This window comes from Sphaerodactylus townsendi, linkage group LG03, assembly GCF_021028975.2.
Source record: "Sphaerodactylus townsendi isolate TG3544 linkage group LG03, MPM_Stown_v2.3, whole genome shotgun sequence".
Lineage (NCBI taxonomy): Eukaryota > Metazoa > Chordata > Lepidosauria > Squamata > Sphaerodactylidae > Sphaerodactylus > Sphaerodactylus townsendi.
In genome coordinates this window covers 970,485-997,587 of record NC_059427.1, presented here as the reverse complement: position 1 = coordinate 997,587, position 27,103 = coordinate 970,485, and the positions used below count along the sequence as shown (strand labels likewise).

The following is a 27,103-nucleotide window of genomic DNA, read 5'->3' as shown; positions in this document are numbered from 1 at the left end:
CCCTCTGAAGTTCAATTTGGGCCAACAGAGTGGTGGAGTGAATATAATCTATGCAACATTCCTGAAAAGTTGAAAGACCACGTAAGGAACAGATTTACATTACTAAATTCAACTGAATGTGAACCAGAAGAAATATAGGTAGAAACCAGATAATTTTTTTCGGGGAAGAATGTCCAAAGACTACTCCTGTTGCCAAAAGAAATGAAAAGCCTCAATGAATGACTAAGGAAACTGTTAAAACTGCTACAGAGTGACAGGAAGCAAAAGTAAAAGGTGATAGAAACGGAATCAAAAGTCTAAATGCAGCATTCCAGCAACTCACATGCTGAAACTAAGAACACTATTATGCTAAATAGTGTAAAGAAATAGAAGAGAACAACAAAAAAGAAAGAACAAGAGGTCTGTTCCACAAAATCCAAGAAATCAGTGGGAAATTTAAGCACGGTTAGGCATGATGAAAGATCAACATGGAAATGCACTAACAGGACGAAATAACAACACACTTAAGAACTGTGCAGAACAGATAAAAGAAAGACAGATTACTTTCAAGAAGAATCTTCTGAGGAAGGACCTAAAGTCTTAAAAAGTGAGGTGAAGAACAGTTGGGAGAAATAAATCTCCAGGAGCAGAAGAGATATCAATGGAGCTATTCCAAGCCAAACAAATAGGCTCCATCAAAATCTTGACAAATATGAAAAACAAAACAATGGCCCACATTGGAAATGGTTGATTTACATTCCAATCCCCCCAAAGGAGATGTCCAAGATTGCAGCAACTATCATATAAGTAAAGTGATGCTAAAAATCTTACAACAAAGACGGATACAATATATGGAATGAGAAATGCAAATCGTTCAAGCTGGATTCAGAAAGGGAAGAGGCACTAGAGATCACATTGCAAATTTATGTTGGTCATTAGCACATATGAGAAAATTTCAGAAGAAAATCAGCTTGTGTTTCAAAGGTGATAGCAAAGCTTTTGACTGTGTCGATTTCAGTTAGGTGAAGGTGGAGTGAAAATTGGGGGGAGGTAGCTGACCCACCTGAAATATACTACATTACTGGCAGAAAATAGCAAAGACTTTGGACGGCAACTGCTGAAAGTTAAAGAAGAAAGCGCCGAAGAAGAAAGAAGAAGAAGAGGAAGAGGAAGAGTTTGGATTTATATCCCCCCTTTCTCTCCTGCAGGAGACTCAAAGGGGTTTACAATCTCCTTGCCCTTCCTCACTCACAACAAACACCCTGTGAGGTGGGCGGGGCTGAGAGAGCTCCGAGAAGCTGTGACTAGCCCAAGGTCACCCAGCTGGCGTGTGTGGGAGTGCCCAGGCTAATCTGAATTCCCCAGATAAGCCTCCACAGCTCAGGCGGCAGAGCGGGGAATCACACCCGGTTCCTCCAGATTAGATACACGAGCTCTTAACCTCCTACGCCAAAGCAGGACTGCAGCTGAAAATCAAGACGATGAAGATAATGTCTGCTGGAGAATTAGTGTCGATGGTGTCGTGCCCCTGATCCGTTCAATGACAAAATTCTGTATTCAGTTGATTTCTTTATTATGTAACAGCATCAGGAGGAATAAGCATTTAGACTTCTATTGCCAGAACGAAGTATAGCCAGCAATGTGGCCTCCTACCCCATGCCACCCCCCACGTCACATCGCCCCACCCCTGACTACCAGTTCCCATGAGGGGATGGCTACTCCTCCGGTCCATGGTCCAGGTCAAAACAACCTACATTCCAAACTACTGGCAGAGCTATAACAGCTATAACAGAGCTATAACAGCTATAACAGCAGTTGTCTAATCTGCTGATAAGACATTGCCTGAGAAGCAAAGCAGAAAAAAGCATAAGCACAGCAGGTAGGAGGAATGAGGAGGGGAGGAGTTTCCTGCACCCCGGGCAGGCAGGAGACAGGAGACGTTGCAGGATGAAAGACAGGCTGATCTTGACAGACAATGAAGCAACTGAAGTGGTTAAAGGTTTTTCTATTCCTTGGCTCCGTCATCATCAACCGAAAGGGCGACAATGACCAGGAAATCAGAAGGAGTCTGAAGGAAGGAAGCTGACAGGAAAAAAATAGATTCCTTTGGAAGGTGGTGTCGGGGGAGAGTTTGACAGATGCCACGGGCTGCCAAAAAGACAACTCCGTGGGGTCGAGATTAAATCGAGCCCGAACTCTCCGTAGACATTGACACAAATAAGCTCAGCCTGTCAAACTTTGGTCCCATGACAAGAAGAGAAGAGTCACTGGAAAAGGCAATAAAGGAAAGGTTGAAGGCGGCATGAAAAGAGGAAAGACCCCGGCAGGAGACGGATTGATTCAGTCGAGGAAGCCCCCGACCCTCAGTTTGCGACACCAGAACGAGGTTGTTAACAGTGGGACGTTTTGAAGGATATTGGCAGGGACTGAATGCCCCACGTGCCCCTCCGGCACCCGGCCTTGCAGGTGCCCCCCCGCCCCCGTTGCTTCTGGAGAGCAGCTGGCTCTAATGGGGGCAGAGGAGCTTCCAGTAAGCCTTTGGACTGGGGAGTCCTCCGTCCTAACCTCCCCCAGGCAGGGGCGTAACGAGGCAGCCCTGGGAAAACTGTAGGCCTGGGCAAAACCTGAGTTGGATGCCCCCTCCATGGGTGGCCACTCCACCATGACCAATTTTTTTTTGCACTAGGACATTGGTGCCTGAAGGGGGTGCATTTTTAGACATATCAGCACCAATATTTCAGCGTTTTGAGACTGTGCCTTCAGAAATGTCCCCCCCATTTGCTAAGGAGATGGGGGCTACCCTTTGAGGGTCCATAACTTTGGACCCCCTGAACCAAACTGCACCAAACCTTGGGGGGTGCCATCATCTCCAGATGATACCCTGAAATTTTGGTGCCGATACATCCAAAAATGCACCCCGTGCAGGCAGGGGCATAACGAGGCAGCCCTGGGCAAACTGTAGCCCTGGGCAAAACCTGAGTTGGATGCCCCCCCCCCCATGGGCGGCCACTCCACCACGACCAATTTTTTTTTTGCACCAGGACATTGGTGCCTGCAGGGGGTGCATTTTTAGACATATCACCAAAGATTCTTGGGCAAATTTCTAGGATGTTCCTGAAGGGGGCACATTTTTGGATGTATCAGCACCAAAATGTCAGGGTATCATCTGGAAACTATCCTAATGGGACCCCCCCCCAAGTTTGGTGCAGTTTGGTTTAGGGGGTCCAAAGTAATGGACCCTCAAATGGGGTACCCCATCCCACATTCTTTGCCAGGGGGGCTACCCTTTTGAGGGTCCATAACTTCGGACCCCCTGAACCAAACTGCACCAAACCTTGGGGTTGCCATCATGACAGTCTCCAGATGATACCCTGAAATTTTGGTGCTGATACGTCAAAGAATGCCCTCCCTGCAAGAACATCCCGAAATTTGCCCAAGAATCTTTGTTCTGCATTGAGTTTTCTGCATTGCTGTCAATGGGGGTTGCAGGCTGTGGGGGGTACATTTCTGAAGGCACAGTCTCAAAACTTTGATGGTCTCATAAGGAGACTGCCCTAATGATACCCCCCAAGTTTGGTGCAGTTTGGTTCAGGGGGGCCAAAGTTATGGACCCTCAAAACTGTAGCCCCCATCTCCTATTAGCTCCCATTGGAAACAATGGGGGATAGGGGCACCCCCTTTGGGAGTCCATAACTTTGGACTCCCTGAACCAAACCTCGCCAAACTTGGGGGGTAGCATAAGGACAGTCTCCTGATGATACGCTGAAATTTTGGTGCTGCTAGCCTAAAAACTGCGCCCCCTGCAGGCCAAAAATGGAAAACCACTAAAATATCCAAAAACGAACCCAGCATTTTGATGCCCCCCACAAGGTGATGCCCTGGGCAGCTGCCCACCTTGCCCAATGGGCATTACGCCAGTGCCCCCAGGCAGTGTCCTGTTGTTCTTTGGGGCCCGTGGAGGAGGAGGAAGAAAAAGGAGGAGGAGGAGTTGTTTGGATTTATACCCCCCTTTCTCTCCTGCAAGGCGACTCAAAGGGGCTTTCAATCTCCTTTCCCTTTCCCCCCTGGGAGGGGGACTGCCCAGCTTCCGTGCCAGGGGAAGGTGGCTGTTTTAAGACCACGTGTCCTTCAAGCACCGCCCCCCCCCCCCGTGTCTGGCCATTGTGTGGGCTCAGTTAAACTGAGAGTGTGTCACTGGTCCAGGGTCACCTGGAAAGCTTCCAGGGCAGAGTGGGAATTCGAACCCGGGGCTTCCAGTTCCCAGGTTGGCATGTTAGCCATCTCCGGTGGGTGCCCCCTTGTTCAGGCCTGTGGGCAGCCGCCCGGCCTTGGCGTTTGTGCTCTGGGTGTGCACTGTTGGGGGGGGGGGTCAGCAGCCACCCTTTGCAAATGGCCGCCCCTGGCTGGGGGGCTCAGGGGGCATCAGCCTCGCCATCACTTCCACGCTCCTCTGGGAGCAGCCGTGGTGTAGTGGTTAAGAGCAGGTGCACTCTAATCTGGAGGAGCCGGGTTTGATTCCCCGCTCTGCCACTTGAGCCGTGGAGGCTTATCTGGGGAACCAGATTAGCTTGTGCGCTCCCACACACGCCAGCTGGGTGACCTTGGGCTAGTCACAGTTCTTCGGAGCTCTCTCAGCCCCACCCACCTCACAGCGTGTTTGTTGTGGGAGGGGGGGGAAGGGAAAGGAGTGTGTAAGCCCCTTTGAGGCTCCTTACAGGAGAGAAAGGTGTGTGTGGGGGGGTATAAATCCAAACTCTTCTTCTTCTTCTCCTCTGCGGCTCCCCTGGCAGGACTCTCCAATGGCCGGCGTCCCACACGCAAACGGCTCGCTTTGTGAGCCTCGGGCCTCGCTTTTAGCAAAAGGAAGTGCCCCCCCCATCTGCTGGAAACCCCTCCCCCCAACTTCAAGAGGCAGCAGCAGCAGCAGCAGCAGCAGCATAAATAAATAAATAGTTCCAAGGTGGCGGCAGCAGCCCCGAGAGGCCAAAGACAACCTGCATGGGGGCGGGGGGGGGGCATTGTGTGGTTGTGGAGGGGGGGGGGCTGTCCGTGCAGGAGCCCGTGCGGTGTCCGTTCCTGGAGTCCCGCTCCTTCACGTGTTGTGTGTGTGTGTGTGTGTGTGTGTTGGAGTGTGCAAGTGTGTAGGCTCTGGATCCTCCGCCTGTGAGCAAACAAAGGGCCTTTTCAAGGCAGGCGAAAGAGGCCCCTGAAGGAGAAGATTGGAATCCTGATATCGACGGGCTCACCTCGAGGGGAGACCCCCCCCCAACTCCCTGCTCCTTCCGTGGGACTAGGCTGCACCTTGCCCACCCACCCGCCCTCCCCGCTGTGCCCCACCCTTCCAGGGGACGGCCCCTCCCCCCGAGCCAGCGTGGTGTAGTGGTTAAGAGCAGGTGCACTCTAATCTGGAGAACCGGGTTTGATTCCCTGCTCTGCTGCTTGAGCTGTGGAGGCTTATTTGGTGAACCAGATTAGCTTGTACATTCCAACACACGCCAGCAGGGTGACCTTGGTCTAGTCACAGTTCCCTCTGAGCTCTCTCAGCCCCACCTGCCTCGCAGGGTGTTTGTTGGGGGGGGGGGAGGGAAAGGAGGTTGTCAGCCCCTTTCAGTCATAGTTGAGAAAGGGGGGGGGATATGCACATCCAAACTCCTCCTCCTCCTCTCCTCCTCCTCTCTTCTTGTTCTTGGCTCCAGGAAGCCTTTGGTGGGGCCGGACTTTGCGGCTCAGCGCCCGTTGGCCTCGGTTTTCTCCCCTGTAAAATGTTCCCTGCAGGGAGGGCCGCTTGGGAAATGCTGGAGGGGACTTGTTGCCCAAGGTGGTACTTAGCATGGTGGATTTGAGGAGGAGGAGGAGGAGGAGGAGGAGGAGGAGGAGGAGGAGGATCTGGTACTCTAGTGTGTGTTGCAAACTGCTGCACCTGAAGTTAAATGGAAGGTAGAAAACAACTTCTGTGGTAAACAAAAAGAAACTTGGATAGACAGACACACAGTTACCATGTGCAGATCCACAAGAATATTGGAGTATACTGCAACACTGAAAACACTGAATTATTTGTTTTGATTGAACTCATTCAGACATTATTAGTTGACAAATTTATTCGGATTTAAACATATTCTTCAAAAGTTGTATAGATGTCTACTGTGGATTGTCTTATGTAATAATTTTCATGCCTCGTATGATTTTACTCATTCTGAAAGCAAGGAAATCGTATTCCCACCCTCAACCCCCCACCCCCACCCAAGACCGGGGATCCATCCGGGCGCCTTTCAAGGACTGGCGTTGGGGCGGGGGCTTCCAGTCGCCTCCCTCTTTGCAGCCACTGTGTTGACAGGCCGATGTTCTGCCGGTGAAGCTTTTCCTGCCCTGGGGAATAAGGAAGAGCTTCACCTCCATAAGAGTCTGCAGGGTCTGGTGGTCCATGTCAAAACAACCTACATTCCAAACTATTGGCAGAGCTACAACAGCAGGTGCCTAATCTGCTGATAAGACATTGCCTGAGAAGCAAAGCAGAAAAAAACATAAGCACAGCAGGGAGGGGTGTTGCCCAAAATGGTGGGACAAAAAGACCCGCTTTGGTTGGGGAAATTAGCTATAGAGCACAAGGTTGGTTAGCGTCGCGTGTGTGTGTGTGTGTGTGTGTGTGTGTGTGTGTGTGTGTGTGTGTGTGTACACGGATCCTATGTACACGGATTTCAGCTCACTATAAGAAACCAGCAGAGAAAATAAATTTCTTTTTAAGAAAATAAGAAATGGAATAAAACAAAATCTCACTCACAATCACTCAGTCACTGTGGATAAAGACACACATACGAGGTTTCCTAGGATGCAATTTAGAGGTGAAAGACAGGTTTTGGATATAGAGAGAGAAGGGATGGGGCACCAAAGATTACATTTACCAGTCTTGTAGTGGATGTCCAGGAAACAGAGCCCTAATGGCTGGGCTCTGGATGATCAGCGCTGATGGAACAATGTTATCGAGCACCATGGTGGTGTGACAATATTGGATACCTGACTGGGGTCTGGGGTGGCCTTTTATAGGGGAAAATATGTCTTGGGGCCAAGGAAATCCTTGACAAAGGGTTTTCCCCGCTGTTCTAAGGTGAGGTAAAGGTCTTGAGTGTCAGACCATGGACCTGATGGCCGACCCATTCATCTGGATGGGTTTTGCCAGCTGTTGGACAATAAACAGGTAACGACCCTTCATGGGGTCACCAGGAGGATGTGTCAGAGAGGAAGACTCTTGAGTAGATTAAGAGAGGTGGACCTGGTTTCGCCCAGGTGTGCTGTTGTCGTCCATGTTCAAATGCTGTTTCCTGAGCATGGGCCAGGCATGAGGTGGGGGGGGGGGGGGGTCCTTGAGGCATTCTTGCTCACAAGGTCAGGCACAGTCCCAAGATGGAGTTTTCTGGATCCAGACAGACTCCTCCGTGTTCAGGGCCCAGGTCTGAAAGGGCAGCGTTCCAGGTGAAAGACCGCTCTGTCCCCCTCCACACCACCCAGGCCAGGTGGGCTACAGGGGGAAAGGATAAGCTAGTTTTCCTTGATAAGCTAGTTTTCCAAGGCAAGGAACGAAATGGCAAATGCGTTCAAGGGGGGTGGGAGGGAGGGCTGCCCGGGGAAGTGGAGGAAATTGGGGACCTGATTATCTGGGGGGCATCTAGACGTCGGAGCCTGTGTGGAAGACCCCCCCTTACGCCCCCCTTTCCCTTCCCCTCCCTGCAGCAGACCCCGTGGATGTCCTGAAAGTCTTGCAGCTGCAGAACCAGCCGGAAGGGGTGCGCAGGACGACCGGCTACTGTCCCAAGAGGAGGTCGGGATCGGGGCCAGATGTGGCCTACAGGATATCAAGGCAGGCCCAGATCAGCGCCCCCACGAGGCAACTCTTCCCAGGTAAGCACGCCAGACCAGGCAGCCGGGGGGGGGGGGGCGGGGGGGAAGGGCTAGCAGATGATGCAGCATTCATCTTCAGCATTGATCAGTGTGATTCTGGCACTATATGGAGGGGGGGGGGAAGCTGGCAGGGGAGATACCCTTCTTTTAACTCCATGCCATCAAGAGGTTTCCCCTATTGAATTTCTTCCTGTCATGCGAGAATGGCAAAAGGGGACAGGTCCGGTACCAAGCAGGGACCCTTGTGGGATGGCCAATCACACCAAACTCCCATCTCACACCTCGTGTCCCCTCTATTCCCCCCCCCCCCCACACACACAAGCACACTCTTTTGTAGCTGTGAGCTTCTTGCCGTGAAAGGGAGCTCACCTTCCGTTCTGACCTGGGGCCTTTCGGAGCCCCTGATCCCCCTCCCCCCCCCCCAGTCTGGCTCTGGCTGGAGCTCTGGTGGGGGAGAGCTGGGTTTCAGCCCCTTGGCCTTTTGGTCCGGGGCCTGTCATAGCGCAACTCCCCCACACACCCCAGCCGAGAAAAAAAAGTCAGTTTTGTTGTTTGCATGGGTTTTCCAGGCCTGCAATTGTTTGGTGGGATCTGCTTTCGTACCTCGAGATCTTTGCTGTCTGAATGAATCGTCTGTGGGTTTTACAATCCTCTGCAAACAAATCCTGTCAAATGCTGACACGGGGCGGGGGGGGGGGGTTAGAAAAGACCTGTTTGGGGTTTTTTCCCCAATGGGCAGGATCCCAAGGCGGCCACTTGGCCCCGGGTGCCACATGGCTCTTGCCAGTCCGCCCCGTACAGGAAAAGGAAAAAAGGTTCCTGACTCTTCAGACCCCCCCCCCATACGCCCCCTCCTCTCTCTTGCTCTTTCTTGGCCCAGCTGTGCCCACTCAGCCTGCTTGTCCTGCACTCTCCTTGGGGGGCCAAATCCCCAGAATGGTTTCCAAACCGGCAGCTGAGTCTCCCAAAGATTGCAACACAACTTAACACAACACAGCCACAGCCACAGCCACAGCCACAGCCACAGCCACAGCGCTGCTGGCCGTCCATCAGCACTGGATCCTGGCTGAATCTCCCACACAAGCACGCCGCCAGCCGCCAGCGGGGGGGGAGGGGGGGGAGCCCCGCCAGTGGCCAGCAGGGAAGGGGCCCCAGGAAGGCTCCTGAAGGAGATGATCGGGTGCATTCTCACTTACCTGGCTTCCCTTCTCAGCCCGGGCCTTACGAGCAGGGGCGTAATGCCCATCGGGCAAGGTGGGCAGCTGCCCAGGGCACCACCTTGTGGGGGGCATCAAAATGCAGGGTTCGTTTTGGGGTATTTTTAGTGGTTTCCCATTTCTGGTCTGTAGGGGGCGCAGTTTTTAGGCTAGCGGCACCAAAATTTCAGCGTATCATCAGGAGACTGTCCTTATGCTACCCCCCAGGTTTGGTGTAGTTTGGTTCGGGGGGGGCAAAGTTTGGTTCAGGGGGCCAAAGTTATGGACCCTCAAAACTGTAGCCCCCATCTCCTATTAGCTCCCATTGGAAACAATGGGGGATAGGGGCACCTCCTTTGGGAGTCCATAACTTTGGACTCCTTGAACCAAACATCACCAAACTTGGGGGAGGTAAAGCATATGACAGTCCCCTGGATGATATATGCTGGAAATTTTGGTTGCTGATATATCTGGGGTAAAATGCAGTCTGCAAGCCCATCTCCTTGGCGAGTCCTTTGGGAGTCCATAACTTTGGACTCCTTGAACCAAACATCACCAAACTTGGGGAGTAGCATAAGGACAGTCTCCTGATGATACGCGGAAATTTTGGTGCTGATATATCTAAAAATGCACCCCCTGCAGGCACCAATGTCCTGGTGCAAAAAAATTGGTTGTGGTGGAGTGGCCGCCCATGGGGGGGTGCATCCAACTCAGGTTTTGCCCAGGGCTACAGTTTGCCTCATTACGCCCCTGCTTACGAGGCCTTCCCCATCCAGGAGTACTGAAGGCCGATGGAGCCCATCTGCTTGCCAGATGCAAATGTTAGGTTCTAGGGACACTTTGGGCTTGGTTTGCTCTAGAACCCACTAATTTGCCTTTCCAGTGATCCACACTCGGCCACTGTAGTGTAACACCTCTTCCAACCAGGGGCGTAACGAGGCAGCCCTGGGCAAACTGTAGCCCTGGGCAAAACCTGAGTTGGATGTCCCCCCACCCCCCGCGGCCACTCCACCACAACCAATTTATTTTTGCACCAGGACATTGGTGCCTGCAGGGGATGCACTTTTAGACATATCAGCACCAAAATTTCAGCATATCATCAGGAGACTGACCTTATTCTACTCCCCAAGTTTGGTTAGGTTTGGTTCAGGGAGTCCAAAGTTATGGACTCCCAAAGGGGGTGCCCCATCCCCCATTGTTTCCAATGGGAGCTAATAGGAGATGGGGGCTACAGTTTTGAGGGTCCATAACTTGGACCCCCCTGAACCAAACTGCACCAAACCTGGGGGGGGTATCATCAGGGCAGTTCCCTCCCTGATGAAGACTCTGAGTTTTGAGACTTTGTGCCTTCAGAAATGCTTCCCCTCCCGCCTCGGCAAACTCCCATTGACAGCAATACAGAAAACTCAATGCAGAACAAAGATTCTTGGGCAAATTTCTAGGTTGTTCATGAAGGGGGCGCATTTATTTTTGATATTATCAGCACCAAAATGTCCGGAGTATCATCTGGAAACTATCCTAATCGGGGATTCCTCTCAAGTTTGGTGCAGTTACGGACTGTTAGGGGGTCCCAAGCTATGGACCACTCAAATGGGGTACCACCCATCCCACATTCTTTGCATAAGGAGATGGGGGCTCCCCTTCCTGAAGGTCCATAACTTTGGGACCCCTGAACCAAACTGCACCAAACCTTGGGGGTGCCATCATGACAGTCTCCAGATGATACCCTGAAATTTTGGTGCTGATACGTCCAAGAATGCCCTCCGTGCAAGAACATCCCGAAATTTGCCCAAGAATCTTTGTTCTGCATTGAGTTTTCTGCATTGCTGTCAATGGGGGTTGCAGGCTGGGGGGGCACATTTCTGAAGGCACAGTCTCAAAACTTTGATGGTCTCATAAGGAGACTGCCCTAATGATACCCCCCAGGTTTGGTTGTTTGGTTCAGGGGGGCCAAAGTTATGGACCCTCAAAACTGTAGCCCCCATCTCCTATTAGCTCCCATTGGAAACAATGGGGGATGGGGCACCCCCTTTGGGAGTCCATAACTTTGGACTCCCTGAACCAAACTTCACCAAACTTGGGGGGTAGCATAAGGACTGTCCCCTGATGATACGCTGAAATTTTGGTGCCGCTAGCCTAAAAACTGCGCCCCCTGCAGGCAAAAAATGGAAAACCACTAAAATACCCAAAAACGAACCCAGCATTTTGATGCCCCCCACAAGGTGATGCCCTGGGCAGCTGCCCACCTTGCCCAATGGGCATTACGCCAGTGCTTCCAACAGCCACATTTCAAAGGAATCTACTTCCTTCCTGTTGGCTCTCTTCATGGTCCAGCTTTCACACCTGTCTGTTGTAACAGGGAGTGAATGAACTCGTTCCTGGTTGCCAGTGACCTGTCCTTACCATGAAGGGTCTTTTGTACCACTTCCCAGCCGCAATCTCCTTTGGACGGACGTCTCGGTGGCCTTTGGCTCCCTTTGGGGGTGGGTGGGTGGGTGTTGGAGCCACGGAGGAACAGAAAGTCTTGAATAATCTCCGTCCCTTCGGGGATCGGGCGGTATATAAATTTAAGAAATATAAATAAATAAATAAATAAATAAATAAATAAATAAATAAATAAATAAATAAAAAATAAAAAATAAAAAATAAAAGTTGTGTAATCTGACTCTGGGGTTTTCCACACCGAGTCATTGCTGTGTGGTTTTGTAGTTGCTGTTTGGCTGCCAACACACCACAGCAACTGTGGGGCTTCCACCTGGCAGGTTTTCATCCCCCCACCCCTTTTTTTTTTGTTTACAGAAAGTAACATCATAACATTAAAGCAACCTGTGTATTAGGTTATTTGCATTTTCAGCTTTCATTTAAAAATAATTAAGCCCATGGTCCTTTTTAGAAAAGGGAAAGGTATTTCTTGACAACACACAATGAACTTAAAGAACAAAAAATATGCTATGATAACATTGGATGTATATAAAGCATTTGATACAGTGGGACATGAGTATCTATTTAAAACTTTACATAATTTTGGATTTGGTGATGGATTTATAGGAGTATTAAAAGAATTATATAAGTACGGCAAGGCTTAAGAGCAAATGAGGGTCTGTCAGAAATAGTCAACATTAGAAGGGGGGTTAAACAAGGTTGTCCACTGTCTCCGTCCCTGTTTGCGATGGCAATGAAGTTTCTGGCCAATAGAATTAGAAATAATGGACGAATAAAAGGATATAAAATAAATCAAGAAGAAATAAGAATAAATATGTTAGCAGATGATGTGTTGTTGATAACAACTAATCCAGTTGACACAATGAAAGAGTTGAAAACAATTTTGGAAGACTTTAAGAAATATTCAGGTTTAACTGTCAATATGGACAAAACGGAAATATTGGGTGTAAATATAGAAAAGAAACAGTTTGATAAAAGGATATTGAAGAGGGAAATTAAATATCTAGGCATCATAATATCTAATAGAATAGAAAAGATGTTTAAATACAATTACGAAAATAGATGGAAAAAAATACAAAAACAGATTAAAGAATGGGGGTCCAAGACCCTGTCTATAACGGGGGAAATTAAAGCAGTAAAGATGTGTATATTACCTAAAATGTTTTATTTATTTAGAACATTACCTATGAAGATTACTAAAAAACAATTTGAGGAATGGGATGGGAAACTGAAAGCATGGGTGTCTGATAAGAAAAATGCAAGAGTAATGAACAAAGTAGTATATATGCCAAATAAACTTCTAGGATGGGGAATACCGAAAACACAGGAATATTTTGAGGCATTCTAGATAAAAAGTTTCATGAACATAAAAGAAGATACTATAGAAAAATGGATAAAGTTTGAAAATGAAGTAAATGAAGGAATAGGCAAATATGGTACTTATACAAATGATTATAAAAATGTAAAACAAAGAGTTATGGGCCCAAGAAAAGTGAATATGGAAAAATGGGGAAAATGGAGAGGCAAATGGATGCCTGGCGTCCTGGACAATGCTCCAGTGGCAAGTGTGATTGGAAAAGAAGGATGGAAAACTATAAAAAAAAACCTGAAGGAAAAAGGAATACAAAAAGTGGCAGATCTAGTCCATGAAGGAGAGGTTATATCATTACAAAATCTAATAGAAATTGGAGGGAAAGAGAATTGGCTGGTATTAAGAGGGATTTGGGAAAGATTAAAGAAATTCAGAATAAAAGCTGACTGTATAATAATTCAATGGTTGAAGAGCCATGAAATACTAAAAGGAAAGATATTGGGATTAGTTTATAAATATATGTTGAAAGATAAGGATTTTATGTTGAGAATGTTGAAGCAAAAATGGGAGAAAGAAAAACTCGTTGATGATGAAAAAATAGAAAGAATCATGGATAGTATGAATAAGATAAAAATGGAAAAATATGTGGAACTGGAAAGAAAGGTAATACTTAAATGGTATAGAACCCCAATACAGCTAGCCTATATGATTAAGGGATTGAGCCCAAGATGTTGGCATTGTGGTGAACAGGGAGCATACGACATCCATATGTGGATAGAATGTAAAGGGGTAAAAAAGTTTTGGGAAAAAATTCTGAAGTATACCGAACAGTTAGTAAAAGTGAAAATTGACATAAATAATGATTTATTAATGGTAGGAATAATAGACAATTAAAGGGTAAATAGAACTCTGGGACCAATGGACAAAATTATGATCAGAGCTGTCCATGCAGTGATAGCCTTGGGCTGGAAAGATGATAAGAAATGGACAATCTCAAAATGGTTGGAAAACGTATGGGAACAAATACAGTTAGAAATTTTTGAGATGATGGCAAAAAATATGTTATGGCAAGAGAAATTAAGAGACATTATGATCGGGCGGTATATAAATTGAAAAAATAAAATAAATAAATAAATAAATATATGGACAATGTTTGAGACCTGGATGAGAGAAGCCGGATTTAACAAAGAGATCTGGGAGAAGAGAACACGGAGAATGAGCCTTCTGCTGCTTGCTTGAACAACCGGGAAAAAGAAGGGGGGGAGGGAGGGGAAAAAACGGGAAAATGTATAGTTTGAATAAAATATATTGTATGTAACGGTTATATAAACATTCTATACAATACAAAATTTAAAAAAATGAATTCTGGTAACGCAGAGACCCAGATGGCCCTGCTAGCATTTATTGCCCTAATGTTACAACACTACAGGGATGTTGTATTGCTGGTTGTGAGAACCGGAAGAGCCCCCTGGTGGTGGGGAAAAGGCCAATAGTTTGGACGGGGAGATGTGGAAGAGCTGAGCTTTCTCACCCACAGCGGCCCACTCCGGCTTTGCTCTGACCTTTCCGAAAACAGCACAGCCAGTTCGGGAAGGGCTGCAGGAAAGATGTAGAGAGCCTGGCAGGTGCCCAAGAAATGCCCCCCCCCTCAGGGTGCTGTCAGGAAGTGGGGGGAGGGCACCCAAGTCCAGGCAGGCGAGCAACTCCCACAAAAAGCAACGTTGCACCCTCGTTTGCCATGATGTCTGAGAGCCCGTGGTCTTCTCTCCAAACTAAAGAGTCCCAAACGCTGCAGCCTCTCCTCATAGGGAAGGTGCTCCAGTCCCTCAATCATCCTCGTTGCCCTTCTCTGCACTTTTTCTATCTCCTCAATATCCTTTTTGAGATGCGGCGACCAGAACTGAACACAGGACTCCAAGTGCGGTCGCACCACGGCTTTATAGAAGGGCATGACAATCCTTGCAGTTTTATTTTCAATTCCTTTCCTAATGATCCCCAGCATAGAGTTTGCCTTTTTCACAGCTGCCATGCATTGAGTTGACATTCCCATGGAACTAATGCCGCCACCCACCCACCCCGCCATGGATTTCTGGGTCTTTCTGCTGGGGAGCCCCCTGGCTCCGGGGGTCCCCTTGAGCTGTGCGGCTGCCTGTCCTCAGCCTGCCTTTTCCCTCCCCAGGTAAATTCCCCGAGGATTTCTCCATCATGGCGCTGGTGAAGCCCAAGTCTGGCCTGCAGGCCTTCCTGCTCTCCGTCTACAACCAACACGGCACCCAGCAGCTGGGCGTGGAGCTCGGCCGCTCGCCCGTCTTCCTCTATGAGGACCACACCGGCCGCCCAGCCCCCGAGGACTACCCCATCTTCCGTGGCGTCAACCTGGCCGATGGCAAGTGAGTGCCGGTCTTCCGCTTCTCCCACCCCCCTCGTGGTCTTCCGTGGTTCATCCACTGGAGTTGTCCCCAGCCAGGAGAGTTCGCTGCTGAACGAGAGCCGAAAGGGAAGGAGAGCTCTTGGCCTGTGAGGGTCCAAAGCCAAGCCACGGGTGGTGGTGGGGTGGTGGTGGTGGCCTTTGTGGCGGTTTCATCAAGAAGCCGGGTCAGAGCAGGTCATGGTTCTTTGTGGTGCCGACTGGGTGGCCAGCTGTCCCCCTCTTGGCATTATGAGAAGCCACTTCCGGAACCAGCGGGCCAAGTTTATCCTGAGGGCAGCAGGGCCAGTTGAGGGAGAAACGTCGCCTGAGGGGCTGTTGGTCGGGTTGAGCCCCCAGAGGATCATTTTTGGCCTCTGCAGGATTGTGCCAGGAAGCCGGGAGGCGAAGAAGAAGAAGAGTCTGGCTTGATACCCGGCCTCCTTCTCTCCTGCAAGGAGACTCAAAAGGGGGTTACAAGTTCCTTTCCCACAATAGACGGCTTGTGAGGCGGGTGGGGCTGAGAGAGTTCTGGGAGAACCGTGACTGGCCCAAAGTCACCAAGCCCGCCTTGTGGGGAGGAGAAGGGAAACAAACCCAGTTTACCAGATAAGAGTCCACCGCTCCTCTTAACCACATCACCACATTGGCTCCACTACACCGAGCAGACGTGTAAAGGGGGTATTGCACAGTGCCCCGTTCTTCAGGCACACCCAGCAGTGCCCAGCCAACCTACTATACGTTTACTTAGGAGTAAGTTCCTGTCAGCAAATGTCCCTCTGCTTCCTGCTTTTTTTTAATTGTTTTTTTAATTTGCCAAACCTGTCAATTGCTCTCCAGATGTTCAAAGCACGGCTTCGTTTTCGGCATCTGCTCCCGGATTTACAGCATCCAGGAATAAGGGGCTGATTCATGGTCCGTCCTTGTGTTTCTGGATGGGGGGGGGGGAGGCGAGGTGGATCACAGGTTTCCATTTTGCGGGCACATCCACTGCTCCCTCTCTTATTTTAATTTTTATTATTGTCATTTCACAACACACCTGTGGCCGTCGTAAAAACAAACCTGCAAATGGAAGAAGAGGTCTTAATTTCCCATCCCTGTCGACCCCACCCCCCTCCCCAACCCTTGAACTGTTCATTGTTTCTTGATTCGTGGATGAATGGATGTCAGGGACAGAAGCTGGAAGGAGGAGAAAAATACTGGTGGTCAATCCTGCTTCCAAGACCTGACAAGATCCAGTGGTGGCAAACCTTTGGCACTCCAGATGTTATGGACTACAATTCCCATCAGCCCCTTCCAGCATGGCCAATTGGGGCTGATGGGAATTGTAGTCCATAACATCTGGAGTGCCAAAGGTTCGCCACCATGGATTCTGGGCTCTCTCGGTCAGGGCTTGAAAAACGTTGAGGGCTCAACAACAGCAGAGAAATCTGAGTTGCTGATAACTCTGTCTGGGTTCTCTGAACAAATCCTGCTGGCGGAGGGACGAAGGGGGAGCTTTTACGGCCTCGCCTTCTGGAGGGGGGGAGGTAACATTTCCCCATCTAACTCAGTGAAGGGAAGCTCTGTCAACCTTCAATGCTCTGGAAACTTCTAGAGCAGAGCCTGGGGGTGTCTTGCACGATTTGGAGGGGTCCCCGTTCCCCCCCTCCCTCCAACTTTTTTGCTCCTTGCAGTTATTGGGAGGGGCCACATTTGCCTGGGCATTTCTCTTCCCTCCGGGGTGCAGCCAGAGCCCCCCACGCTCAGCTGGCTGCCCCTCCCGGGGTGTGTGTCCTGAGCACAGAACTGAAATAATGGGGGTGGGGGTGGGGGAGGGGGAGGGGAGACAACCAGCAGTGCTGGAGCTGGATGTCCCCAAAGGTGTCGTGGCGGATTCAGGACAGAGGGAAAGACTTCTTCATGCAGGGATGGACCAGCTACTCGCTGAGATTCCTTGAGCTGTAAGAAAGAAGGTTCTCTCATAAGTGAGCTCTGCACCCCAGGATTTATTCTGAAGAAGTGGACATAAATAGTCTTGTCTGCTGGGTCTGTTTCTCCGCTCCTGCCGACGGCCTCGGGGCAGCCTCAGTTCTCTCAGAACTCTGCTGTCCCCACCCACCTCACCGGGTGTCTGTTGTGAGGAGAGGAAGGGAAGGAGTTTTTGTAAGGTGCCTTCAGACTCTTCACAGGAGCGGGGGGGGGGGGCATAAATCCAAGCTCTCCTCCTCTTCCTCCTCCTCCTCCTTCCTCTCCCTCCTCCCAGGTGGCATCGAGTGGCCCTGAGCGTGAGCAAGAAGCAGGTGACCCTCTTTCTGGACTGCAAGAAGAAGATGTGCAGCTGCCCGGCCTCCGGCAGCCAGCCGGTCATCGACACCCGCGGCATCACCGTCTTCGGCACCCGCCTCCTAGACGAGGAGGTCTTCGAGGTAGGGCCCCCCTCCCTGGCCCTTTCTCCCCTCCCCACCCCACCCGAGGACCAGGCTCGGCTGACGCCCTTCTCTCCCTGCAGGGTGACATCCAGCAGCTGCTGATCTCCTCCAGCCCCCAAGCTGCCTACGACTACTGCGACCACTACAGCCCCGATTGCGACAGGGCGCCCCACAAGCCCCAAGCCCAAGAGGCCCAGCAGAGGCCCAGCAGACCTCAGGTGCGCTGCAGGGCTGGACTGGGGGGCGGGGGGGGGCAGTGTCAGGGGGGCTGATGCCCATCCCTCCCCTCCTGGCAGCGGGCACAGTGAGGGCCACCCAGCGAAAGGCCCGTCTTCCCTCAAGCAGTGGGATGCGGGAGAGGAGTCTGGGGGGCCAGGTGGAGCAAAGCCCACCTGCTCAGAGAGGCGTACGTGGGGGGCTCATTGGGTACAGAGGAGCTGGGGAGGGAGCTGGTGGGGGGCGGCCCCACCCCTAAGGTTCCTGGCGCAGGTCCTGCCCGGTTGCCCCCCAAACCCCCCAGGCTCCCACCCCGGGGCGTGGGCGTTCCCAGGTCCCCCCGTTGGCACAGCAGTTTGGGAACTTTGGAAAGAGTGGCGTAGGATGTTCGGAACGGTGGGTGTGTGTCGGCCATTCACCTTCCTCACTGGGACTCAAGAGGGGCTACGTAGTGAACGTGGATGCAGCCATTCGATGAACCAGGCAACCGTGTGTGTGTGTGTGTGTGTGTGTGATTACTGGGATTTAAAAGAAAGCAAGAGTGGTTAGACACGACCTGTGAAACATCGCAGAGGAAGGAGGACGACGCAGGCAGCAGGCGGATAGTCTGCACCGTCCCCTGGAGGGCAGCTCCACAGCACGCAAAAGGCAGAGTAGCTGCTTGAAAACGACGAGCCTGGAGTTTGTTCATTTTTTAGAATGTCAGAGCAGCCGGGCAGGGAGGTGGGAGACTCAAAGAGGGAGGGGCTGCCTCGTCCCGTCCCCACAGTGCCTGCAAGCTTGAAGCTACCTAGGGCTGGCTACTAGCTGACTCCCTCTCCTCCGGCTCCTGGACGTACAGAGGCCACTGCCACCACGGGCCCACCCGCCGAGGCCACTCTGGGGCTCAAGGAGAGGCCCGGGGGGGCGGGTGTTTGCCTTGGCTGGCCGGGGGGGACCTCCACGCCCACAGAGGTCAAACTGCCACCCCTAAAACGGGACCGGTGGCTTCTCAGCTTTGGGGATGCCATCCCACCCTCCACGCTCTTGACCTGGACTTCTGTGCGTGCCACTAAGTCTACACAGAGCTCTTCCGGAAGTGGGAGGTCCCCCCCCTCCCAGCCCTGAATCCTCCCGATCCAGGAGGGCTTCTTTGGCCCCCAAAGCAGTTCGGAGGACCAGCGGCCGCTTTGATGCATTCATCTCACCCCCCCACCCACCCCCCAAAATACCCCGAGTCTTTCTCCAGGACTGGAAGCTGCCAGTTCAATCTGTAGGAAGGAAGGAGAAGGTTCGTCTTCCGCTCCCCCCCCCAAGCTGTTTTGCCCCCCCCCCCCCCGAGGCCAGGGGCTTTGGGCCTTCCTTGAGGCTGGCAGCCACAAACCCTCGGATAAAAAAGGGGGAGGAGGAGGAAGAATCACGTCTCTTGCTTTTCTTCAGCACCCTGCGGAGGACGTGGAGGATTATTACGGGTATGCCTTCTTTTATGGGCCTAGACAAGGTGGGACGGATTCTCCCCTGCTGCCTCCGGGGGGAGCCAGTGAGCAGGTAAAGGGGGGACAGCTGCTCCTCCCCCCAGAACATCTGTCTGTTGTCCTCCTGTGGCTGTGGAATCCGTCTGTTTGTCCCACCCACCCACCTTCATCCATCCACGTTCATCCGTCCACGTCTGTTCATCTGTTTCGTCCTTCTCTACAACTGTCTGGCTGGCATTTTTGGTCCTCTCCCCCACCCCACCCGGCCCCCCTGCAAAGTTTGCGGTGGCAGAATCCAGTTTGAACCTTGATTTTTTTCCCAGGTGGATGGAGAAGGATGAGGCCAGCGGCTATTGCTGGATGGGATGTGTGTGACTGTTTGGTAGGGGCTGTACCACTATGGTATAGGCCAAGGGTTCGGCAATCTGCGGCTCTCCAGATGCTCATGGACTACAAATCCCATCAGCCCCTGCCAGCATGGCCCCATTGGCTGATGGAAATTGTAGTCCATGAACATCTGGGGAGCTGCAGGTTGCGGACCCCGGGTATAGCTTTGCTTTGTTTTTTAAAGCCAGCGCTGCAGCCTGGGAGTTCGTCTCCATAATTTTTCCTGGAGGGTTTTCAAAATAATCTATCATATTCACGACAATATGTACGTTGTCTCTCATATTCCACTGAGGGAGAGACCCTGTTTGATCACAGTTGATCTGCAAGCAGTTCTTTGCAGACTACAGAGCCCATGATGCAGGGCAACTGAAGAATGTGCCCACATAGGGATGTTTAGGACCATGGTGGCGAACCTTTGGCACTCCAGATGTTATGGACTACAATTTCCATCAACCCCTGCCAGCATGGCCAATTGGCCATGCTGGCAGGGGCTGATGGGAATTGTAGTCCATAACATCTGGAGTGCCAAAGGTTTGCCACCACTGGTCTAGGGCCTATGCAACCCTGAGGAGCTTAGCTGGGGCAGTTGAGAGCAGTCACAGCTTTACAGAATCATAGAATTGGAGGAGAGGGCCATCAAGGGCCATCCAGTCCCACCCCCTGCCATGCAGGAACAGACAATCAAAGCACTCCCGACGGATGGCCACCCAGCTCCTGTTTCAAAACCTCAGACTCCACCTCCCACCGAATCCCCCTGTCAAACAGCCCTGACCGCCAGGAAGCTCTTCCTAATATTTAGGTGGAATCTCTTTCCTTGTAGTTTGAACCCACGACTCTGTGTCCCCTGGTCACTGAGATCCTGAGAGATTTCCCGTGCAAATCCACAGGTGGGAGAAACGCAGCGGGTCTCCAGTTGCCCACATAGCATGCATTTCTTTTATCCAAAAGATGGGACTTGGGAAGTCCTCCCTGAAAGAGGCGGCATCGGCCAGAGTGACGGCAGCCTTCGCCTGCCCCCTGTTTCTTGAGTTGAAACGTCGTGCCCACGCCTAACACGGGGCCAGCAGCCACAGCCGTGGGCTTCACACCTTCCAGTCCACAGCAGGCAGGATAAGAAGCAGAGTTTGTCCAGGACGCTGCTGGGTAATCCTGGATGCGGGGGGGGGGGGGTGTGCCAAAGGGACCAGCCTGGGATGGAAACCTTGCCACCGTGCCCAGATGTTGGGCTGTCCTGTCCAAGATGGCCACGGCACAGGCCTGTTTCCACGTCTTGGCCACATCCAGACTGACGGGCCCTGTCCATTCACGAACGGGAAGGACGTGCTTTGCCAGTGACGTCGCTGTTCTTACCTTCCTGGCTGCGGTCAACAACTTCGCTCCGAGCCCTTCGCAGTCTGACTCGAGCGGACTGAATCCAGGCTGCTTGCGGGGTTTGCCAGGGATCCCGTCAACAGAATTTTCCCAGTGTTTTTTTTTTTTTTTTTTTAAAAACTGGTTTCCTTCCAGCAGCGTTTCTTTGCAGACAGACTGCTGGTTGTCACATCTAACATTTCCCACTCAGAGGAATCCTGTTTTTCCAGAGAGTGTCCTGAAAATGCCCTTTAAAAATGTTCTTAGCAGACACAGAGAGGCGCAAGAGACGTTCCGGCACCCCCTTCCCTTCAGGCTGGGGAGTGGAGTCGGCGTGTGCTGGTGAAGCAGAGGGCACACTCTTAGCGTGTGCGTGTGCCATTTGTACACTGGAGATTCTTTGGCCACGTGCCTGACCCCAACTCACACCCCCCCCCCCAGCCCAAGAGGTGTCTGAGCTGCCGCAGGTCTCTTGCTGATTGATTTACTATTTCACATGTTTAGAAGTCCCCCCCCTGCCCCCAGACAACTGGGACTCTGAGTGCGCAACAGACTAAGAACCGCATACGTTTAAAACCTTCACTATGAGACCTTGTAAATGTATTTGTTTGTTAAATGGCCTGCGTGGGATCCCAGCCCCTAAGCTTCGTTTCAGGAAGGCGGCCGTGTTGGTTTGCAGTAGAAGAGCTCAATTCAGGTCCAGTCTCTCTCCACACGGCAAGAAGATTTTTGTGGTTTGAGCGTCCAAACGTTGGTATCTGGCAAAAGGAGCTCGACTCTGCCAGGCCGACGCCCTGAAAACCCTGCTGGTCTCTGTGGGGCTCTGCAGAGCTCAGCCTCTAAGAAAAAGCTCCCCCCCCCCGCCCCCAGCAGCAACTCCACAATCCTCCTTGCAGAAACGGCAGCGTCTTCCGAATTTCTTCAAATGCACCGTCTGTTTGTATGAACCGTTTGGGTCCCGTTCTCTTAATCCGCATTTCCAGAACCTCTTCCAGTCATAACAACAATGACCTTTTCTGCACAAATCTCCTAAAAAGTTTGGAAAATGTTTTCAGTCCCCCTCTTTACCCTGATGAATGCCCACGCTCGACTGCTCGAAACAATTCATGGCCACTGTTACGTGGTGTCCCCCCCCTTTTTAAAAAAAGCTAGTTGATGGATTGATGGTTGCAGGCTTCACAGCTTCATGCCGAGACTCTCCAAACTTTGTATAAACAATCTTGAAGATTACCCCCCCCCCCCTGAAGAAACTCACTAAAATGCTTAAAAAACAGGAGAGGGGGAATGAAGAGTGAGCTCAGAAAATGGCCCAGAGGAGGAAGTTCAGGAACAGCACGGGAAACATAGTAAGCAGATTGCACAAGTGAAAAACACTTTGATGTTTCAGGCTAAACATTAATTTTAAAAGGGGGGTTCATTTAAAAAATTTTGAGGCTAGAAATGAAATGTTTTGGGAACATAAAGGGGGGGGAAGCAGTGCGGAACTCCGTGGAGGAGATGTTTTATTTCCTGCCTCAAAACGTTTTAAAAGTTTTGTGCAGAAAGGACCAAATTGTAACAGCAAAAATAGTTAGTGGTGGGCTAATCTGAGAATGGTACAGGAATGGAAGAGCAGCAAAATGATGGGGGGGGGTCCGGGGGGGGGGCGGAGGGCAGGGCTGCTGCTGGATCAAAGCTCTTCCTGAAAGTGGGTCCGCCAGGCTGCTTTGCTTATCACCCGCAGCCAAATGCGTCGGCTGAGAAAGCCGGCTTTGGTGACCACTTGACTCCCCTGGCAGAGGTATTCTGCACATGCTCCGACACTACCCAGACTCAGGCTCTGCTTAACATGTCGGACGGTTGGACTCAGTTTCGTGGTCTGGTGCCAGGCAGGGTGAAGGAGGGAAGGGCGGATTATGGGGGGGGGGGCAGTTGGGAGGCAACCAGCCCCCAGGGCTGTCGCTACTGCGAGACTCACACCCCTCGGTTTGTCTTTGCTTCCTGTGTCTGTTGCGTCTTTTCTTCATCATTCATCATTCATCATCATCATCACCACCACCATGACCTTCATCTCTTCCTCCGCTGCCATCGTCACTAGAAAGCGCCCAAGGCCAAGACCCCCACCGCGCCCAAACCGAAGCAGCCCCAGAAACGCCAGCTCATGGGCACATCGCCCAGCTATGCCAAGACGGGGAGCAAAAACGGGAAGTACCCCAGTAGCTCGAAATATCCCGGCAACGGGAAGTCCCCCAACCACGGGAAGTGCATTCGGCAACGCGGAAACCCCTCTGGCAGCAGCAAGGGAGCCTAACTGGCGAGGGCCAGCGGCAGCATAACTTTAAAGCTGGCTTCGAGGGCAAATCCTGAAGCCACCAAGCCGCATCTCCGGGCAAAAGTGGGAGCCAGGCCTACGCCGGCGCTGGCGGAGTCCGGAAGCCGGGCAACAGCTACCAGCAGGTAGAGCAACAGGAAAGGATCCAGACCGGTGCTGGGCACGGCCTGGGATCCTGGGGGAAGGGGCTGGGAACGCTGCCCTCTCCCCCAACACACTCCCCCCCCCTCTTCCATCCATGTCTCTCTGTGTGTGTGTGTGTGTGTGTGTCTGTCCCCCACATCTGTGTGCAACAGCGTCTCCGTTAACCGTGTCATGCATGTTCCCAAGATGTGGGTCGTTGGGAAGGTGTCCCAGGCAAGAGGAATGGCCCCACAGAGCCAGGAAACTTTTGGACTTGGTGCTCCCTGCCCCCCCCCCTCCAAGTTCTGGCTCTCCATTTCTCTTGCATTTCCCTTCCCAAACATGGTCACCCCCACCCCACGCCGCCCATACAATGCTGGCTTCTTTATTCCAGTGAGAGGTATGGTTCTGCCCCCCCCCCCCCCAGATCAATTTGTTCCCTGGGGGGAAAATGATCTAGGAGGGGGACTCTTCTGCTTCCTGGGCACAAGAGAACACATTTGTACTAATTACACTTCTCTCTCTCTCTCTCTTTTCTTCTTCTCCTGCCTCTGTCTTTTCCGACTCGTCACCTTTTCCGCTCCGCTCATCGATTCAACCCGCCTCCCTCCACCCTCTCTGCTCCCACCCACCCACCCACGTTCCATATGCGTCTCGGCGACTTTCCTTCCTTCCACCTCCTCATGTGCTCATTGGTAACCAACCACCACCCAAGGATGTGGGTCCGCTCCCCACAGAGGAGCCCTGGGGGGCTCACGAGTACCACGAGTACACCCCCCCACCCGGCGCTGAGGGCAACTATTGGGACGAGAGCCCCCCGGGGGAGGCGCCCCCTCCTGCATCCCCATCGCCACAGGTAGAGGTAAAAAATGGCCCCCTTCCCTGGTATGTGAGGGAGGAGGCGCTAGAGGAGGGGCCCAGTGGTGGGATTCATATAATTTAACAACTGGTTGTGGTGGGTTTTCCGGGCTGCGTGGCCGTGGTCTGGTGGATCTTGTTCCTAACGTTTCGCCTGCATCTGTTATAAGAGAAGTCTGGACTCAGAGTGTAACAGACTTCCCTCTGTGATACACCTCTGAAGATGCCAGCCACAGATGCAGGTGAAACGTTAGGAACAAGACCCACTAGACCACGGCCACACGGCCCCCTGGAAAACCCACCACAACCAGCTGAATCCGGCCGTGGAAGCCTTCCACAAATTTAACAACCGGTTGTTTACAAGCACCATTTTAACAACCGGTTCTGCCGAAGTGGTGCGGGCCTGCCGAATCCCACCACGGGAGGAGTCCTCGATGTGGTGCCCGCTGACGCCTCTTCTGGTGCCCCTCAAGTGCTTTTGGAAAGTGGGCGAGGCCAGGAGGGGCATTTAAGGCTTCTGATTGGCCACTGGAGATTTAATTGGCGCGTGCAGGCTTTTGAGCAGGTTGCTTTGGCAGCTGCTGCTGGCACAACACAGAAATCTCCACTGTGTGCGCCGGGGCAGCCGGTTTGTGCCTGGCTGTGTCAGAAGTCCAGAGGTTGGGCATCCCTGGCCGAGGCTGCTCCCCAGCCTGTTTCTGGGCGGTGAACCGAGACCTTTGCTGGTTGGGGCAGCTGGGCAGGATCCAGAGGTGTTCAGGAAGGGGGGGGGCAGTGGTGCAGGACAGACAGCTGTGGGGTGCTGGGATCTCTGGTGCTGAGCTGCAGGTGTGGTTCTTCTCTGGAAACGGTGGGCCCCGATGGGTCTTGGGTCTGGTGCCAGCGTCTCCTCTAATGTGCTGTTGGGTTCTTGTCTTGTGGGGTACCAGGAGGACGTTCCTGGGCCCCGTCCTGCCCAGGAGGACGTGTTCGCACAAGAGGAGGTGCCCGGAGTGGATCCGGAGTATGAATATGGTCGGGCTAATCATGGCCAGGGGGCTGAGCCGTCCGAGCTGGGCCCGGTGCTCTCAGCCGAGACCCCACCCAGTGGAGGCGTAAGTGGAGCCTGGTGGGATCCGGGCCCTTCTGCGGTGGGCGCTCTTCCTCTGCTCTGATGTCGTGGTTCTGCTACGTCTTCCTGTCCGGAGGAGCTGCTTCCTGTTTGTTGTCGTTGAGTTCTGTGATGTCACTTCCTCTCGCTACTGGCTGCTGTTGGACTTCATCCAGAGTCCTTTATCTGTTTGTGGCTGTTTCCCCCCCTAATTTAGTTGGTGCCGTCGGCTGCAAAGTTGTGACGTCGCTTCTGGTTCGCTCATCTTGTTTGCAGTGTGTGTTTCTTATTGTTTGTCGTGTCTCAGTTTTACCTGTTTTGTCGTTGTGTGGCTGCAGCTACAATTTGCTTTTGTCACTTCCTGTCTAATGTGGCCCTTCCTGTTAGAGGCTGTCGTTTCCTGTCACCTCTGCCACCGCCCTGTGTGGGAGGGGCTGCTTCCTATTCCACATGAGGTCACTTCCTGTTTTCTGTGGAGACCCCAGGGATGCCAGCTCTAGGTGGGACCTGGGGATTGTCCAGAATCACAGCTCCCCTCCAGACTGCAGAAACCACCCCCCTTGGGGAAAATGGCTGCTTTGGTGGAGGAGGGGGGATTTTCCGTGGCCTGCTGGTGCCCCACTGCGGAGGTCCGTGTCCTTCCTGGGCTCCATCCCAACCCTGGATCTGGTGACCCCCTGTGTCCTGCTCTCCTGTCTTCATTTCCTGCTGGTTTCATGCTTGCTATGTGGTGGCCACTAACTATTTTCAGCTGTTTTGTGGTGTGGGACTCCCCTATTATTTGTTTCCTGCCTCCCGTGGTGTCCTGTTTCCTTGATGATGTCACTTCCTGTGATGACATCACTCTCCGTTCTTTGCCCGTTGACATTTGCAGCAGTCGTTTTGTGGGATGTGCTCAGAAGGGCTGGCGATCGCAGTGTGGAGTCCGTTCAACGCCCCCTTCCCATTCCGTGATGTCATCGTGTGCCCAGTGATGTCATCACGCTGCAGGGCCATCCCTATGATAGCCCCACCCCCTCTCCTAGGATGGTCCTAGCGCTGGCCTCAATTACCAGTTTGGGGGCAGGGCAGAAGCCCCCAAATGGGACATTGGTAACTTGCATGCCACGCTACCACCTTGGAAGGGCACCCACGTCCCCAAATGCTTGGCCCCTCTGACTGAGGAGAGAGACCCTGAAGGGGCCAAAATATCTGGGATTATTTTGTCTTATTTCGAACAGGGCATCCTAAAAACCAGCCTTGCAAGCCCTGGAACACATCAGTAGGTCTGCAGTGACCGTTTTATTGAGGCCAGAGAACTTTTGTGCCCCTTCCCAGTTTCCTCTCCTCCCTCCCTGGGAGGCGGAGACCCCTCCCGCCATACATAGGCTGATTCCCGCTTCACCGTTTAATTAACTTCTCATTAGTGGTGGCCCTGATCCACGTGTGTGGCTGGCCTGGGCTCAGAGACCACATGACAAGGCCTTCACAATGCAGGGGTGACCTGCCCACCTCCAATATGCACATCTGGAGGGGGGTTTGCTACTTGCCTTGCGAGGGACGATCTGAAGCTCTCTGATTTATGTCAGTGTATTTAGCAGCAGAGTTTTACCCAGTTCTGCGTTGTGAGATCGCCCGGCTCTTCGGCCCCTTCCGCACGTGCAGAATAACGCACTTTCAATCCACTTTCACAAT

General features: G+C 52.1%; 2 protein-coding genes across 2 annotated transcripts in view; one reads left to right on the top strand and one right to left on the bottom strand.

The window, feature by feature from the left end:
• Positions 1–27,103, bottom strand: part of LOC125428777 (zinc finger protein OZF-like) — a 798,123-nt gene that overhangs the window by 247,996 nt on the left and 523,024 nt on the right. The window lies entirely within an intron of this gene.
• COL11A2 (collagen type XI alpha 2 chain) overlaps positions 7,378–27,103 on the top strand; it is a 79,638-nt gene continuing 59,912 nt past the window's right edge. Inside the window, exons 1-8 of the mRNA XM_048490833.1 lie at positions 7,378–7,543; positions 7,705–7,872; positions 15,002–15,212; positions 17,475–17,637; positions 17,721–17,858; positions 19,276–19,383; positions 24,197–24,343; positions 25,269–25,433. Of these exons, the coding sequence (XP_048346790.1) occupies positions 7,378–7,543; positions 7,705–7,872; positions 15,002–15,212; positions 17,475–17,637; positions 17,721–17,858; positions 19,276–19,383; positions 24,197–24,343; positions 25,269–25,433 (1,266 nt within the window). The remainder of the gene's footprint in view (positions 7,544–7,704; positions 7,873–15,001; positions 15,213–17,474; positions 17,638–17,720; positions 17,859–19,275; positions 19,384–24,196; positions 24,344–25,268; positions 25,434–27,103) is intronic.